The following is a 19,745-nucleotide window of genomic DNA, read 5'->3' on the forward strand; positions in this document are numbered from 1 at the left end:
AAAACGTATGCAAAGCAAGATGGAATCAAGTGAATACATGTACACTCCCCACAGAATTGCCATTATTCTTACAAAGAGAGAAAAGAATGACTCTCGATATCAGAAAATCCATTCACTCTAAGTCTGGCACGAAGCAATAATGGTCAATGGTATTTTGATATGCCCCAAAGACATTTATCAGAGATGGATTTCGCCAAAGTTCGGCAGAACGTTTGATTTTTTGTTTGTTTTGTTGTGTTCTTGGCTATTAAAAAGTCCGCATTATTATGAAAAAACAAACAAATGCCGAACATGTCCTATCTGGACGTTTGTGCTAGAATATTTGCTCTCGAGAGTGGACGAAATGGTTCGAAAAGCAAGTCTCTTGAATATGGGCAGAGCATAAGAAGAATAATTTAGAGTTAAGTATCATCAAGTGAATGCTATACCAAAATTACATTTTGTGTACATGCAGAAAATGAAAGAGGATATTTAAAGATCAACGTTGTTGTACTTGATGAAGTTGATTATATATATAAAAACTAGATATATCGCTACGGCGACTGATATGCCTCCGCCATAATGCATGGTTCTCCTAATAGGTCTATAGTACAATGTCTTGACAATGTGTGATGACAGTTTCACACAATTGGCAAAATATCGAAATGACAGGTTTGACACAAATGTGCTGAATGTTCACTTTCCTAGAACTAGGTTCAATTGGATGAATGATTAAAATGTCAGAGTGCAGGTATTTGGGGAACTGATGATTTTTACTTGACTTTTGACCCTTTTATAAGTTTATGCATTGAGTAATTTTCAAGGTATTGAGAAAAAGTATAATTTCAGTATCAAATGGGAAAATAGCATTATCTAAACCTGGCCTTTGACCTTTGACCTCACAGTGCAAGAGAATCACTGTTAGGTTGAACATGCATAAATATGTAAGTTTCATGATGATACCTTGAGTTACTTTTGAGATATGGAGGAAAAAGTGCAATTCAGCACTTTCACTTGACCTTTGACCTTTTGACCTTTGACCTTTTGGCAAGAAACTTCCCACATAATATACATTGGGTAATACATGTATACATCAAGTTAAAAAAAAAACCTTCAGGCATTGCATAAATATGCAAAAGGATATTTTGAGGAGTTGACCTTGACCTTTGACCCCCTGACCTTTGAACCATGACCCCCAACTTCCCTAGATAATCACTGCCCATTGGAACAAGCATTATATACTATTAAAGTTCCATGAAGATACCTTGAACCATTTGCGAGATATGGAGAAAAACATGAATTTTCAACCTTTTTTTTTTACAAAATAACCTGTGACCTTTGACCTTTGACCCCGTGACCCTAAAATCCAAACAAAGTATTATCCCCCCAGGATATACCCTCATACCAAGTTTGATGTAAAACCACCACACGGTTCTTGAGATATCGACAAAAACAAAACGGGACGGACGTACGGACGGACGGACGGACGGACGGACGGACGATCCGAAAACATAATGCCTCCGGCCACTTCGTTGGCGGAGGCATAAAAAGATTCCGAAGTTATTTGATCCTTTTGTTGAATTATCTATTCATCTCCCAAAATACGATTGGAAATATTTAAGATGACAATTAAATGATAAAATGGCGATAAAGAGCACTCGCTAATGGAAGTAAAAAGACTTCATTACATAAGAAAATGCGTGAACTCGAAAAACAAGTTGATGATACATATCAAATCCACAAGTACAAAAAGAATACATTGATATAAAAGAGAGATTAAAACATGATCTGCGGTATCTGCGTGATCAAAACGATCTTCATGAATTAAAAAAAAATGGAGACCAATCACTCTACTTGATGGTGATTATAAGACAATGACAGAGGTTTTAGCAGAAGGGGTATTGAAAGTCATTGGAGAGATTTAATATGCAAATTAGACAGGTTATACAAAAGGCCGTCGGGCAGCCACTAACTTAAGATTGACGAAAGATATCATTGAATATTTCAGGAAAACTGGTCAAACTGGAGCAATTATGCTAGGAGATTTTTCCATTGTCGCCATTGCTATTTATCTTAGCTGCTGAATTTATGGCAAAAAAAAGAGAAAGAAAAAACAATGAATAAAAATTATCAAACCAATAAACTTGTTTAATAAGTTGCCGAATATGCAGATGTTACGTTATTTTTTTTTTTTTTATCAGAGATGGAAATTCACTGAACTGCTGAAAGGAATCTTATATGGATTGAATTTGTTTAGTGACGTGACAGGTCCAAGAATAATGATAATAATTTTAAAATCTTTAAAATAATAATAATTTTTTTTTTTGGGGGGGGGGGGGTTAAAGAGCCACATCAATTATGTTTAGTATTTTTCTTTTAAATCTTGCTTATTATGATGATTTTTACCATGATGTACATAATAAATCCTCTCATGAAGCAAAACAAAAATATCCAGGAAAGGGATCGAACAATAGGTCATTCCAGTAAGCAGCTGATTTCCCCAGCACGTGCCACAGGCTTTGGAGTTCCTGGAACAGGAACTAGCCTGTATTTTTCCTTTTTCGGGAATCATTCACTGGGTTGTTCTGCAGCAGCCGCTGGGGATTCTGGAGCTGGTATTTGCATTTGCAGCTTGTACTCGCAGATGAAGTAGTGGATCTCGCCGAAAGCCTGTTCGGGCACCCAGCGTGCCGACACATCCAAGGCACCCTGCTCCTGCAGGCCCGAGTCTGCATCGAAGAGAAGAGCGCCTGTGCCGGATTCAGTGAAAGGCGTTGTTTCCCCCCAGTTGGTATAGTCGAGAGATTCACCGCTGTACCACTCCCACTGCTTCGAGGTATTGACGAAGAGGCCGATCCACATTGCAGGAGGTTCGATGTATTTCAAGTGCGCAGGGCCAACTCTAAAAGGTGATCGTTTTCTCCAGGAGAGTTTACGGTCACGAGGGATGCGCCCTGTTTCTGCTGCATGCAGAACTGGTTGGCCTGCCGCTGAGTGAGACCCTCCACCATCGTGACTGCGCCGGAAGATTTTCGTACGAAACCGCCATGAGACAATCTGGAAAGATAGATGGATCCCCACCCATTTAGCTTATTCTAGCATAGAATCTGTAAGAAGATGATCTATTTGTGTGTAAATTCCTATGAAATGCGATATTCACCCACATGAGGGCCAAAGATCCGAATACCACTTTTTTGTGTGTACATTATTGCTGTTGGGGGATAGAGCTGGTGAAATAGTTTGAGAAATATTGCAAAATATCTCTTGGGACGGAAGGCAAGAGATAAAATGTGAAATATAACATTCAACACTGAGTATACGGAAAATTCTATGTTCCTATATATATGGGATCACATTTTTGGCTAAATTCCTCTTTTCAATCTTGTTACCTTGTCGTTGGCTGCATGATGCGAGTTGAAAAGATAATGTACTAAACTGAATTCACTTTTCAAAAGTGTTTTTTTTTTCTCCCAAATATATCGCAGTTCAGAAGGGTGCATATTATATTTCGTATTTCACGGCAGTTTTTCACATAATGAGTATCGGTCGAGAGGACCTTGGGAGAGCTACACTGAATACCACGGCCAGCGCATGCCCACACATCACATGTGCACAAATTTCAAATCCATGAACGGATAAGATGTTTGTGTGCGCATGCGCTGGCCGTAGTATTCAGCGTATGTAGCTCTCCCAAGGTCCTCTCGACCGAGTCACATTCAGTCATCAATTCGAACAGAAAGGGACTATTGGCAGAACCAAACATTGCCCGAAGCCTGTTTTCAATACTTCAACTTAATTGGTAAGTCTTCAAATTGAAGAAATTTTTGGATTTTAAGTTGATATTTACCCGTGATATTAAATATGTCATGATCCTGAATGCTACAATGCGAAGCCCCATTACGCTATGCGTATGGGGCTGCTGGTCGCAGTTAGCTACTGTATGCGTATGGGGCTGCACGCTGCTGGTCGCAGTAATGGTTTCGTACAATACGTGTACTACCTCGCAGCCGTACGGCGGCGGCTCTGGTACGAAACCATTATCGCATGATTGCTAAGATATGAGAGCACTTTGGGGAGAGTAAGTGTCACAGTGTTAGTTATATGAAAGGTACTTTAACCTGAAACGCAAACTTAAAGACAAGGAAATTCAGGGAAACTTTGAGGTACCAGAACTTTATATAATCTTTAACTTTACAATGTTATCATCATTATTATTAGTAGTAGTAGTATAGTAGTAGTATTGTTATCACTGTTAACATTATCATAATTTTTATCATTATCATTATCATTATGATTATTATTATTATCATTATTATTATTTTTATTGCTGTAACCATCCCCAGCAAAATCATCATTTGTTTGTTTTGCCGCTAATTTTATAAGATTTCTTTAGTGATTTTGGTTGAAAGTTTTGCACAACAAAAAAAAGGGGGGAATGTGGTGGAGAAGGTTATTTGCGTTCAAAACTGGTTTGCAGTAGATGTATTATGCAGCTTTATGCATGTTATGTATGTCTAGTAAACTGAGAGACTGCATAGCGTGGGAGAGATTAAAGGAACCAGAAAAGACTCAAGAGATCCAGGAATGGACGGCTTAAAAGCTGATATTAACACTAAGCAATAACTTATCATTAAAATAAAAGCTACGCCAGTAGCCTTCTTAATTCGCTGGGCGTTTTGAAATAATTGTTGCCCCCCCCCCCCCCGTAAAAGAGAGAGAGAGAGAGAGAGAGAGAGAGACAAAGAGACAGAGAGAGAGAGAAGATTAACATTTAGGCAAACCGGTATACTTTGTATATTAAATTGTCTACATTCGAATCCCATAAGTCTTTGTGAGAAAAGATGACAAAGGACATGTAAAAAATAATCAAACACAAATAAATTACAAATATTTATTCACAAATTCAACACTCACTGATAGCAGCTTCCTCCATACTCCATCCAATTAATGTCGCATTTCTGCCCTAATTGGGCGTGGGATACAGTCACAAGTGCTAAGAGTCGGCCAAGGAAAGCAACACGCGACCTCATTGTAGCAGTGTGCTAATATACCAAGTCGTGGTAATAAGAGGAGAAGTGTGGAACGAGTCCGTTGATTTACCTAGGACGCACAGGACTTGAAATCCACATGAATGCAGATATGAATTCAAAAAGTTCTGCACGGCTATTGTGGTGGCTTGTCGTTATTACAAATGTATATAGATATGAATCCATTGTCTTCCTATCTGTCGGACAGATCTATTTCAGCACACAATGATTGAAATGATTATGAATGTCGGCAAACTGCAAATTTCTTTGATGCGATGCAAACGAAACTCATGACTTGTAAATGTTCACTTGTGAATGTTCACCTGTGAACATTCCCTCTCCCCCCCCCCCCACACACACAAAGTTTGCTTCTCGCACGTTTATACACCCCAACTGCTAGTACTCCGCGTCACCAATAAATGTTTCATTTAAAATCCTTTACGTACTCGTTTTTATAAACGTCTTCATCGAAAATTCCATCATGGACAATTATGTACATTCTTTAACCTGTTCATTTCAATACCATCTGTCTTATCTTTACGATATAGTCATCATGGTCACAAGGCCTGGTTCGCTGGCCCTGCTGAAAAAAAAAAAACAGCTCCTCATATTTAGGTCTCCTATCAGTTTCTTTCTATCCTACGTTCTGAGTTTATAGCATTTTATGTGGTCCTGATACGCTACAAGAAAAATCTGCGTCCACACTCATTTAAATCATTACAAGCTCATTACGAACTTCTTTTTCTTCAATATTTTTTGGTGTTTTTTTTTTGTTGCTTGTAATCTATCACTAATAGAGGAGCATCATGTGGATTCTCTATATCTTCTGCAGTGACAATGTTTATGGGTTATTTCAGCTTCTGCCACGAAATCGATTTTGTGGACAGCGTAACATAAGAGCAGCCTGGGGTATCCAAAATGAAACTCAAACAAATGGCGATACTTTTTTTCTATACATAACTGCTTGACAGAGGTCTACTCTCTCGTAGTGTTCCTCTAGTTTCTTTGCTTATTTGTTTGGTTGTTGTTGTTGTTGGCTGTATTTTTTTTTTTTTGGGGGGGGGGCTTGCAGCTACTTGATCATTGCCCAAGAAAATGCTTTAATTCTGGAGTCTGAAACCTGTCGAACAATCATTGTTTGTTTGTATGCCATTGTTTATTTGTTTTTCTTTGTTTCATTTTCCATCTGAGGAGATGGTTGGATATGAGGTGGGACCACTTCACCAAGTTAAACACCTTGCTCATTGCAATGAATGAATTAAAAAGGATCTTTACGCGACTCTCTAACGACGAATATTATTTTTTATCCTCCTACCATTCCTTTTATTTGTTATATACTCAAGTACTCGTTTTGATAACCCTTGCCATCAAAGATTCCTTCCTTGACATTCTACCATATGTCCCCCCATAAAAAAATTACAACAGGACCCTCTGCAATAATATCTTCAAAAATGTTCAATCAATCTAAATACAAATTCAGGGTATGAAACCATAACTCATTGCCCACATCTTACAGAAAACCCCATTCGATTTGCTTGAGTGGTCAAAGAGAAATGAGGAATTTTGTATCTCTCCAAGTTCTGTCTATTGTATTCACACACACAATATCGTTGAAGAGCTTAATAGCTTGGAAGAATCAGATATGCTCTAAATACAACAATCCACATTTCTCTGTGACCGCTTAACCAAATCGAATGGGGTTTCCTGCAAAATAGAGCTAAAATGTTATATTCTAAGACCCTGAAGTAGCATTAAGAGAACTTAATCATTTTGGGTGTTATCAATACGAAAATATTATTGTAATTTTTTGGGGACATATTATATGTAATCTCTGAAACCCTTTAGCTTCTGGATTTTGATTATCTACCCATTTAAACGTATGCAAACTGTAAGTTTCTTTAATGCGATGGAAACGAGACACATAACTTGTCGTTATTCATGGTGTTTCCAATACTGATGTTCACGCTCTTGCAGAGTGTGCTTCTCGCATGCACATTGGGCAAAATTACGACCAACGAGACCGTTACTGCGTGATGAAGGTAACGAACGTATATACGACTCGTGGGCATCCGAAGGTATTACTATTACCATATATAGTCACGATATTGTCGGACTAATGGACCTTATTTGCCCAGTGTCAATCTCGTTGGCTGCACAGGTCGGATGGTCATACAGGTCGGACTGTAGACGTGCACTCATAATTATAAACTAATGTGTAAGCAATCCTTCTAGTAAGGATGAACATTATCAAAAACAAAAAGATAAAACAAAAGCAAAAACTAAATGTTAATAAAGACTCAGAGAAGTCACATGACACAACCGTATACTGTACAACCTACATTTATACAGACCTTCGGAAAATAGAACACGAAGCAATGATAACAACAATCACGTAATACCATGTTCCGTTTGATTATTATTACATAATGTTGTTGATCCAGTGCCCACACTGTAAAAAATGCGACATGCGACATGTTTATGAACTAAACACAGCGTTAAAAATCTAAACACTTTGTTTAACATCTAAACACCCGGTGTGTATAGCACGTGTAAAGTACTGAGAGTTAAAGTGTTTAGCTTGGAGTGTTTAGTTGGAGTGTTTATTCTGGTCACGCTATGTTAATCTCAATATGTCCATATATATATGGAGAAGTGTTGGAAATGGCGTGTGAATTGCAATTTCGTAGTTTCCTTTTATCACGAGGAAGTGGAAACTGTTACGACATCAAGATGCACTATTAAAATAATTCATGTTTTAGGCCTTTCATGGAAACGCCTAATCAATAAGGAAAAAGGATAACCTAAAAATATGTAATACAACTGTAATAAATTTACATTTTTGTTTCGCATGTACAGTCCTATATTTTAACTGCTAGAAAAAAATGGTAGTTGCCTTTGTTAATGATTTCGTTCATGGTTTAGGGCATTACCCAAATGTTTGTTGGTTAGGCCTAAACACTTCTACTGTCAGGGTAAACAGACGCGTTTACATTTAGAACGCCTCGTAAACACGTTCTAAACACCGCACTCGTACTCTACAAGTCAGCAGCGCATGTGACATGACGGCCGCGGCCGGCCACAACGCACGCAGTGGTGCCCTGTGCGTGCGCTTCTAGCGCACACTCGTGCTATGCATAAATTATGACCATAATCAATGCACAATTGGCGGGAAAGGAGATGTGCGCTTACGTACCTGTACGGATGGATCTGTCTGATTGGCTGGCTGGTGCTGCCCTAGCAGCGTGATGTGCGTAGGCCTACAGTACGTGCGCATTCGTTCTAGGCTTGGTATGGTATCGTCCACTACACTGTACAATACGACTCGATCGACTGCACTGACTGCATGTACGTTGTGTATACTGCATAAAGGAGCGGATCTAGCTAAGATGGCGTCGAAGCGATAAAGTTCTAGCCTGGCCGGTCTGCATGAAAGCGGTAAGTCTGCTAAGTCTGCTAAGTCGGTGAATAACAAGATTTATTGCAAAATTGCCCTCGTTTAATGTAAAACTGTAGTAGGCGTAGAAATAGGCTACGCCCTTAAAGATTTTGCCCGTTTGTTTTAGTTTTCTATTTCTAAATCTAACGTTAGAACGGGGAACGCTCTAACTGTAACGTGTTAGTGTTGTTAACGTTACAATCAATACAATAGGCCTACACTCTACAGATTACCGGTACCGTAGTTATGGGTAAACTCGGCCAAGCGGGCAAACTCACTGTATCTTTAATTTTACGAAGTTATGAAGTATCTTTCATGTGAATGACGATGAGTTGTGACTAGACTCTATATTTTGAGTGAAATTCAGTTTTATTCCCTGTAAATTCTTCATAACTCAACAGGTGGTGAAAATTGAATGTAAAGCCCATTAGGATGTCTTGGAAAGGGATGTCGATGGCACCAAAGTGGGTGACGATGATGTCCTGACGACTGTATAAATTCTGCAAGAAATTACCTCTGCTGGCAGAGAACGAGGCATGGTGCAGTCAGCAGAGTAAATCAACTGGGGATAGTACATCACTGTATACTACCAATGTGGAAAGTGGAAATCAAGTACTAAGTAAGTAATCTATTCAAAATTGCAGAGCCAAATCAATGAATATTATGTAGGGTTGGGGGTACCACCTATCGACACCCTAAGGATCTGTAGCTCGTTTATTCCAAAAGTATAAAACCAGTTTACCTGAGCCGTGCCTCAGATATGCCGTAAATACCGCAGTTTCGAATCCCGTGACCGCCCCGATGATTGTGAGTCTCCGTAGTGAAATATCGCCGTTTCAGTACGCGATGTCTGGTTTCTTTGCGCGGCTGAAAAGGGAACCTTGCCATCGACACCCCGCCCTCTATAGGTAATACACGTGCATTGCATTTCGCTGTCATACACACAGAACCGTGTTTGTAAACTTGTGTTTAGTTTAGTTTGCTTTCTTGTTTATGATTTTTTTTCTTTGTCTCTTCGTTTAAATACAATTACATTTTTATTTTTAAGAAGTTATTTATCATTTATTTGTATTGTAGACGTTTAAATTATTATAAGATGTGAAATTTAAATTTCTGCATCAGTTCTATGATCTGATAATACATTTAGTATATTTCTTTTTTTTTCAACCTATACAAAAAAAAAGAGAATAAAACCTCTGCCATTAACCTTTGAAAATAAAGTGCTTCCTTTTAACTGATGGAATGTAGTGAAGTTGTTAATGTCATTCTTTGCTGTTATATATCTTTTGTCCTTTATTCACTTTGAATATATGTTTGTATGTTTCATTTAGCAATTTTGATATTATGTGTGGCCGATCGATATAAACATTAATTTGTTTATATCTCTTGTTATTTTGATACATTAATTTCTTTGACATGGTAAGATCACAGCCAACAAACATAACCATCAACAAGCGCACTTTCAACACATAAAAACCAATTACAGTCATGATCACTGATGATTAGAGTCATAGTGCAAATAAAAGACAAAACACATCTGTTTTCAATATTTCTCCTGATGTATTATCATGCCAAGATAATCTTTTCTTTTTTTTTCAATGGCATGGGCATTTGTAGGTGTCATTTTTGCCATACATTTTGTTGGATGCTGTGCAGTATTTCTGGTGTACCCAATGAGAACATCCACTCTCGTCACAGGCGACCCATGAGTAGAATTCTAGATGGTCCCGCGATGGATGTGGTGGCGTATTCCTCCCGCAAACACAGCATGGGTTGTCATCTTCCTCCATGTCCTCGCTGTCTGTAACTGAGGGATCGGAAAAGAGCCTCCTTGTTGACTTTGTTGAAATTCCTGATGGTCCAGGTTGATCTGTCGGGCATGTCTTCTTTTGTGTGGGTCTTTCCTTTCCCTTGTTTTTTGCCTTGCAGATCTTGAGGAAGATCCTATCCTCTGACACACACACACCCGATGGCCGGAAGTGGACAGTGACCCTCCTCTGAGTCCCCTTTTCTGCCTGCTGCTGGGGTGGGCTTGGTGTTTTTGACGACAGAAAGCTTTCTGCAGACGTTTGTTGTGTTGTCTGTCTGGCGTCACCCATGGGTCCGACCTGATGTTGTGGGGCGCTTGCTTCCTTTCTTGTTGGAGTCACTAACAAGCTTGGTCTTGTGGCTTCCTCCATTCCTACGGCTTTTGGATTCAATGGCCAGACCCCTGATTTCCTGAATGCCGATTTCAAGTTTTCTGGTCCCATAGCTCTTAGGTAGGCTGACGAGGACAGACGGGCGATGTCGTATCTGGTCACCATTTCTCCGGGATGTGTTTGCATGAACTTAGCACATTCAGTGCTGTATGCTCTTTTCAAAGGTGCGAAGCACGCGACATCTAGTGGTTGTAGAACGTGGCTCGTGTGTGCCGGCAGCACAAACAGCACGATTCGATGAGCTCTGGCAAATTCAAGGACTGGAATGGAGATATGTGATGTATGCCCGTCGTACAAGATCATGACGTGCTCATTGACCCGTCGTGGGGGGAGTGATGGCAGAAAATGTTGTTCTAGGTAGTTTCTGAAGACGTCACCATTGCTCCATCCACTCTCTGTCATGCACATTTGCGACCCCGGGAGTGCACCATTCATGAGATCAGATATCTTACGTTTCCCCTTGAAGATGTAGAAGGGGGGGAGTGCTCTGCCGATAGCACTCCCACAAGCCAGAATGGTTGTCGTGCCAATCCGATGCGATGTTATTGAGTTTGATCTTTTTTCACCTCTGTCACTCACCACTTGGGGGGGTTTATGATCGGCATTAAAGTTTGTCTCATCTATGTTGTAGATGTTTTGGGGCTTGTCCAGGAGATCATATTTCTGCATGGTTCTCTGCAGCTCACCGAAGTAGTTTTTGAGCACTTCCTTTGTTGTGGCCTTTGCACGGTTCATCTCAAGACGGCGAGGAGAGGTGAGATTCAAAGAAGGCCATCGACGCATGAAGAGCTGGAACCACTTCTTTGAGAGAAGTCTGCCTTTCATCTCTATTGGCCGTCTTCCTAGTGAGTCTGCCATGTCAGTAGCAAGATGAATCACCTGTAGAAAGTGAGAGACAGAAATAACATGGAATTAAATTTTGGTTTAGTTCTTAAATCAAATAATGTTTTTATGTTTGTTTATTTTGGTATAAAAATACTGACTGTCAGTTTAGGTTTGAAATTATATTTACCTGTGTTCTGGTGAGGCCGTATCCATATGATGCTAGTTTCTTTAGATGGTCAACCAATGCAGCTTCATCTGCATGTGTCAAAATTGTATGCTTCGTGGATAAATTGCTGCTCTGCGTGCGCCCATTTACTCTATCCAGGAGAGTGATTCTCGGGACTCCACATTTGAAGGCAGCTTTCATCACTGATACGCCCTTTTTCACCAATGCGAGGGCTCTCTCAAAGCTTTGAGATGAGTAGTTCCTTCGACGACGACGTCGGGGATTTGGCTAGAAAATTAGAAAAATCAGACGTTCATGTTAATCACATTAGATTTCAACAATAATTATTCTTGCCCTGTGTGTGTGTGTGTGTGTGTGTGTGTGTTTGCAAATATCCTGTCGTGAAACAATTTTTCATCAATGTTCAAGCTCTTTCTAACAAATTCTAGTCACCCCAGAATGACATCTCAACCTCTCATCACATTATACCCTCTCGCCACACTCTCATCGCCCTATCGTCACCCTTTCGTCACCCTTTCGTCAACCAATATTCTGTCACCAGTATTGTTGAGTAGGTCACGGAACAAATTCCGGGATTCTGAATGCCATATGTTATTTTTAACCAAATAACTATGATTGTATCTATCACTCAGTCTTTACCTATTAGGCATACATAAACTCCTTTAAAATCAAAATCAGATTTGCATTCTTTTTTTTCCGTAACTGACTCCTTTCCCCGTCTTCTAAAATAACTCGGAAAATGGACTTGAACCACTAGCCAGCGTAGCTGGCGCTAGCGACATACACTAGAATTATTACGTCACTATCAGAATTCGATGGATAGCGACGACATGCTGCAGAATTCGGCGAAATAACAGCATAAATCAATTCTTTGACGCATTTCAATCGTAAGTGTGAACAATTTATAGCAACAACTAGGTTATTACCGGAATAAATAACGATTAAATGCAGATTCTTACCTGCTTTCGCCTCATTTTGGATCGGTTGGTCAGGCCAGTGCATTTTCATAGCGTATTACGCATAGTCCCACGCGTACATTTTCGTTCTGTACGCAAACAGCCATGCGTACGCTGGGTGTCGATGGGAAGGTGCCCTGTCGATAGGTGGTGCCCCAACCATACTTAAAGGGCATGTAAATGAGTTTCTATAAAATGCAGATTTTAGATGCTTAAGTTCTTCTGTTTGTTTGTTTGTTTGGTTTTTTTTTTTTTTTTTGGGGGGGGGGGAATTACCTACTCCTGACTCCTGAATCCAATCCATTAGCTAAAATAAATATGGAAAATTGATTTATTGCAAATATTGTTGAAAGTGTAAATTACAGATGTGAAAATCTTCACTCAAGAGACAAAGGATACAGTAATGGTCGTAACTCTGCTTGATAATGATGATGAATAAGAAAGAAGCAACAGTAACAACAAAAAGACTTGAATTATATCCAGAAAATTCAGCAAAGTAAGTAAAAACTGACGCAAGACACTAAGTGCTAATGTGATGAAGGGATTCTGTCATTCCTTTTAATTTGAACTTGCTTATGGATTCAGTCAACTTCTTTGCTATCCATTCATTTTCAGAATCTATGGGAGCAGTTAAGTCCATTGTATTGCAAAGCCACCTGATTTGTTTTCCTTGTGTAATCATTTCTTTTTACCAGCACCAGTACGTCATGGAAGAATTGATCAGGGATCACGCCAAACCTGTCTGGATTAGACTGAAATATGCATGCGCTTACTTCTATACAACCCGTCTAAAAGTGCAAACATCTGAGGATTACGAGGACATCGCAAGATATACTGATATACAGTATATCTATAGGCCTACATGCCATATGAAGGAAATGAACCGTGGATAATAATTTTGAATGTTAATAATCTTTTTCCCGCTAGCCATGTGATGTCTCACATCGTCATGATGCACTACAGACCTATTAGGAGGCATCCCACCTGTTAGAGCAACCTTTCTATTGTTTTTTTTTCTTCACTGACAGTGTGCATCTAAACCTGTATACTAGAATAAAGTAAATCATATGGGGGATGATAGGGTTTTGTATGCGACGGGGCTTCAGTTCTCCTTGTGTGTGTAAATGCGTGTGTGTATTACATAATGACGAACCTCTAAAGAAATATGAAGGTAGGGGGCCTATATAATTCGAAGATGAATTCAATGCTTTTTTGATGAAAATTTGTTTTGAAATGGCAGGGATATCCAAAACAAAGCGATTCTATTGTCCTCTGTGCTTACGATAATGGTCACCTGCATTCTTATTGCTCATAGATATGTGTAATTGTCTTTTTTTTTAACAGCTGGTACGTAAAATTGTAATTTTATCTAATATGTAAAGACACTCTCTCGAAATCGTTTTGCACTATTAAGAAAAACAGTTTTATTCACTTCATTTTATTCATTAACCAATGTCCTTGTAATTCACTGTTAAGATATTACTCAAGAACTTCGTTCGATTAGCTTTCTGTTATATTCTTGTGCAAAAAGGAATATAGAAATCAAAACAAGTCAAATCAAAATATCTGCCATTTCATTTTCTTCCCCCTCAGGTGCTTCCAATACAATCAGCAGATATTGCACGCAAATAAGAGGCCAGTAGTTGGATTTGTTTGGAATTCTTTGCAATTTTCTTGTAGACCTGATAGGAAATGCAGTATCCGGTAGTTAATATTTTCTTTCTGAGATATTCTTGAAATCGGTGACATGGAGAGAGGTATTAGAAATGTAGTACTACATGTATGGAGAATAGGGAGGAGTCTTCCAACTGACTGACAAATTGACAAGGGAGGAGTCTTGCTGATCACATCGCGTGTTCATGACAGCCTTGCATACCCTCCCGCCTCCAGTTGCAATGCATTATTTTTTCTTTGTTCATATCCTCTTGTCTTTACCAAAAATTCTGCTGTGTCGACATTGAAAGTAGCCCTCCATACCATGATTATGTGGAGTATGATGAGACTAATTAGACTCTAATAGACTATTCATGTATACCCATTGAGTTTGACTTCTTTCTCCAAGGTTCTAGCAGGGTAGAAGTTTTTTCTCACTCACCCCTTGAAATCCACTAACATTCTAATATTTCTCTCAAAATAGCAAAAGTGAAAAATCCATACAGTACTGTTAGCCTACATGTACTATCAGTGATCGTCGCAGTGAAAAGAACAATATCATGTATGTATTTAAGTTCCATTATTGGTACTGATCAGGGAGTGCAGATGTTCACCACAGGCTAAATACAGTGAAAACATTTTTTTTTTTTGGTCTCTTTATGATGGAGTGCATCATCTACACTCCCTGATCAGTACCAATACGACCATAGTGTTGTGCATGGTATAATTTGCCGTGAGCCTAATCTGGTTCGGGTACACCCCAAAGCACTTTGCCAATAATTGATGCAATCTTTAAGGTCGGCATGTATTTGTTCACAGACTGCAGTTATGTTCCTGGAGGTGTTACATACATGTCAAGCTTCCGAAGCATCGAGTTGCAATTCACAATCAACAAGTTTATTAGTTTGTTTTTGCAATACTAAGAATTAGTTCTGAATACAGTAGAAAGACGGCAATTCTTGAAAGTAGGCCAAGAATTACATGTGACTGAAAAGTAATTGTTAAATGCAATAATTGTTTTCTCCAAAATGAGTTGTGTGCCATTTCCTGCATATACAAATTTTACTGTGTGTATAGGAGAGAATTTCATTTACGTCTTCGTGTACAGGCCAGTGACTGCCAGGTATCTTGCATTTAACTCAGTATGGTGTCGTATAGCAAAACATGGCAATATTTAAAGGGGAAATCCAGTCCAAATACATGTTAGTCTGATAAGAAAGAGTGAAATATCAAGAGTTCATTGGTAAAATTTTGATCGAAATCGGATGTAAAATAAGGAAGTTATGACATTTTGAAGTTTCGCTAATTTTTGAGGAAACAGTTCTTGAATGGTTGATATGAATATGCAAATGGCAACGTGGGCATGTCAATCCCTCACAACTTACTTAATTTCAAGTTTTTCATTCAAACGCAACTATTCCCGAGGCTCAAGTCCTGATATAGTCTATCTAACTGATCACTTTTCTGAAGTTATTCAACCAGCAATACCATAATGTTTCACATTTCATTAACATAAACATTGAATTTCATCATTTTTTTTTTGTATACGATCAATGATATGGCATGGTCAACTCACTCATTTGCATATTCATATCCACTTTTAACTGCTTTGCAGAAATTAGCAAAACTTCAAAATTTTATAACTTCCTTATTTTTCATCCGATTTCATTCAACTTTTTACTGTTAAACGTTACTCTTTTTTATCAGACTATCTTATTTATTGGACTCGATTTCCCCTTTAAAGGATTTTAACTTACTAGTATTATTCATTAGATATTGCCCAAGTTTGACTGATGTTTTGATAACTTGCATTCAGAGAATTGCCTTTGCCTCCTGTAGCCAAAATGTTTGTGAAAGCTAACCCAGGTCTTCCCTGGTATTATGCGATGTAAGTGTGCTGATGATTTGGTACATACTGGGTAAATTCTATATAATGTTATGCGTTTATCCCATTCCATGCAAAAAACAAAAACAAAGTGGAAACAATCCACTGTACACTAATAAATACATGGGAATTAACATGCATGATGATATGTCTCATTTAAACACGTATAAATTAGCATGTATGAATGTATGATGTGTAAACATGTCTCGTATAAACACGTGGAAATTACCATGTATGATGTGTAAACATGTCTCATATAAACACTCAGCATGTATAAGGTGTAAACATGTATCATATAAACACTGAGAAATTGCGATGTTTAATATGTAAACATGTCACATGTTTAGTGTATGCAATTTTGTGATCGATCTAAAAATCAGACATGTGTTCTGAGAATAAACACTAAAATGGCAAATAAACATGTCGCAGTGTTTTTAATCTGTCACAGCGAATAAACATGTCGCAGTGTTTACATAGTAAACAGTGCGTCATGTTTATTTTTTGGTTCAGTGTTTAGATCTTAAACATTGTGGGTGATTATGTGACTGTGCGGTGTTCAGTATTTAAACACTGTGAGTGATTATGGTGTAAACGTTTGGTGTTTAGGCTATAAACAGAGCAGGTGTTTAGTTCTTAAACATCAGAACCGTTTAAAACATAAACATGTGTGTGTGATAAACACCTAGGGTGTGCTGAAAATAAACACAGCATGTGTTTAGTTTCTAAACATGTTTAATATATAAACGCGTCGCAGTGTTTTTAAACTGTCACAGAAAAGTGTTTAGTTAGGTGTTTAGAAACTAAACAAATTTTTTACAGTGCATGAGAACCTACATCTTTTGTATAGTGGATCCTATTGCACGAAGATTTCATTGTGGCTTTCTCCCTTTGTTTCAGATTTTGTTTTGTTGTCGTTCTAGTCCTGTTTACAATAATGTTTTATAAGCATGTCCCACTGTTCATGCTGCATTGAGTCGAAACACTCGAAAAGCAGAGGATGAGATACATGTAGCTTGTTTGTAACATTGTAGTCTCGTAGGATGGGCGTCAATTGAAAAAAACCTATTTTGTAGTTGTTCAGCGGTAGTTTCAGTTCTGGAAATTCGATTGTCCAACTCACTTGAACATGAATCAGAACACACATCAGGCAATTGAATTCATGCATGGGAATGACAAACATGGTATATGCATTCATCCTCTTTGTATCTGTTTGTGTAATACTCCGATGAGTTTCATTGTTATCTGCACCTCTAGTTTGAATTGACGTGAGCCAAGCCAAGAAAATTAATGCTTTTCAGAAAGGCACTTGTTATACATTGTACTTCCTGGTTCATTCAATCGTAGTGTTCAGTAACATGTTAAACATGAAATTGCCTTATGCACGTTGCTCGTCCAGTGACAACTTCACAAGGGAAAACCAGAAAGCAATGTGAGACATAACATCTTTGCCATTATATATATATGGACTTTGTTATAATCTCTTAAGAAAAAAAAGTCCATCGATAGTGTGGCATGGACAATTAAAGTGGTCCTTTATAACCTTGTCCAACACTGATATGAATAGTGTTAAACATTCACTGAGTTCATAATGTTTATCTCGACAGAAAACCTTGGCTCCTACAAATTCTAAAGGGTAGTCTACATGGTCTATATGTAGGTTCCATGACAGTTCCTTCTGCGACAATTGCTCCCATGAAATATCTGTACTCCTTTCCAAGTATAAATTCTGCCCACACATAACCCTAACCCTAATTCTAATCCTCACACCAAACCCTATCGCAAAACTCGCCCTAATCCTATAAGTTCTTGAAGAAAATAAGACTGGAGAGACTATAATTTTCGCAGGAGCAAATGTCATCAATCTATATGAATATTATTACTATTGCCTTTAACAACAAAATATGTTTCATCTCACAGAGTAATGTATAGTTTCACGTAACATAAGAATGGTGATAAGAATGACGGTGTGTGTGTGTGTGTGTGTGTGTGTGTGTGTGCGTGTGTTTATTTATGGGTTGGTGGCATCAGGGTACATTTCCCACACCCCCACATCTGGAACGGAGGAGTTTTTCACGGTTCTAGCAAATACAAATAACAAAGACGTGCACCAAGATTGGCAGTGACGAATTGCAATTATTATAATAATGACATAGGATGTTTGTGTGGTAATCCAGCGAGACTAAGCTAACAATCCTTCTTTGTCTTCATTAATGAATTCACGGTGTGCGTTTAACGAGCTTTCTTTCAAAGCTCATTGGTTTTTAGATGTGTTCACCAGTTTGGTCCTTTTCAAAATCATTTCCATATCGCAAATGAATTATGAAAGACTAAATGATATCACATACAATGCACTACATGTTGACCTGGTATTCCTGTACATAAGTTCATTGTACTCTGCTGAATAATGATGTAAAGAATAATCAGTGTTGTGTTAAACGATGTGAAATAGCATGGGCTGACCTGGGAATCGCCTTCAGATGTGGAACCTATTTATATTAAGTGTACGTTAGAAGAACTCCAGAATTAGATATAATACATGTATATATATATTATATATAAATATATATATATATATATATATATATGTATATATATATATATATGTATATATATATATATATATATATATATATATATATTATACATATAAATATACATGTATGTGTGTGTGCGTGAAAAGTTTACTTATATATTTCTATGATTATGCCCATTCGTCTTAACCTGAGATATATGAAATTAAGCGGGTAACAAACAAGCCTCCACATTACAGAAATACTATGTGTACATATTTCACGTCTACAAACGCACCATTTTGAGCAACGAGCAGTAACATTAAAGTATATATACGTTCCTCTATCAGATTATGCCCTTCAAAACGTAATTTTTTCGTAATTTTCCTTCTCATTCAGAAGCATCAACAAAATCATCATACTTTTAATCATCCTCATCACTACCATCCAAATTATCATCTCTGTTGTCTGCATATCATCTTCAGTCTGATTACAATTTACGCACTAAATATAAAAAAATGACAACAATCGGCAAAAGCTAAATATGCGCTCAAGGTAACAATGATCACCAGATTGGCATTTGTGTCTGTGTGTGTATGGTGTGCATGTATGTGCGTTTGTGTGTTTATCTTATGTATGGGTATCATGATCGGGACACGTTTCCTGCACCAATGCAATTTGTTGCAGAGTTGTTGTTTTCTTCTGAAGTGTTGAGCAAATGTAAATAGCAAAAGTATACTATACGTCACGTGTATGAAGGCTGGTTATGACGAAATATATTATTTTGTAGTAATAACGGCATGGGATGTTTATGTGGTATTCAGTTAAATACTCAGCTTACAATCTTTCATTGCTATTTTTAATTTCAGTGGAGTCACGGTATGCGTTTAATTGAGTTTCCTTCAAAGCTCATTGGTTTTATATGTTTTCGCGGGTTTTGACCTTTCAAGATCATTCACATATTACAAATGAATTATTGAAGAACAAATAATATCATCAATAGTGTCCCGCTTCAATTTTTGACCTGTCATTTGTGTGCATGATTTTATTGTACACCTTGAATATGAACGTGCATGACAAAACCAA

General features: G+C 38.0%; 1 protein-coding gene across 1 annotated transcript; it reads right to left on the reverse strand.

The window, feature by feature from the left end:
- Nucleotides 1-10,037: 10,037 nt before the first annotated feature.
- Nucleotides 10,038-12,629, reverse strand: LOC139709478 (uncharacterized). Its single transcript, XM_071621438.1, has 3 exons — nucleotides 12,615-12,629; nucleotides 11,656-11,922; nucleotides 10,038-11,522 (listed from the first exon to the last, which is right to left on the reverse strand). The coding sequence occupies exons 1-3, from the start codon at nucleotides 12,627-12,629 to the stop codon at nucleotides 10,038-10,040; spliced, it is 1,767 nt and encodes a 588-aa protein (XP_071477539.1).
- Nucleotides 12,630-19,745: the final 7,116 nt, after the last annotated feature.

The sequence above is a fragment of the Diadema antillarum genome, unplaced genomic scaffold (assembly GCF_040938485.1).
Source record: "Diadema antillarum isolate AM-2024a unplaced genomic scaffold, OU_Dant_1.0 seq00001438_RagTag, whole genome shotgun sequence".
Lineage (NCBI taxonomy): Eukaryota > Metazoa > Echinodermata > Echinoidea > Diadematoida > Diadematidae > Diadema > Diadema antillarum.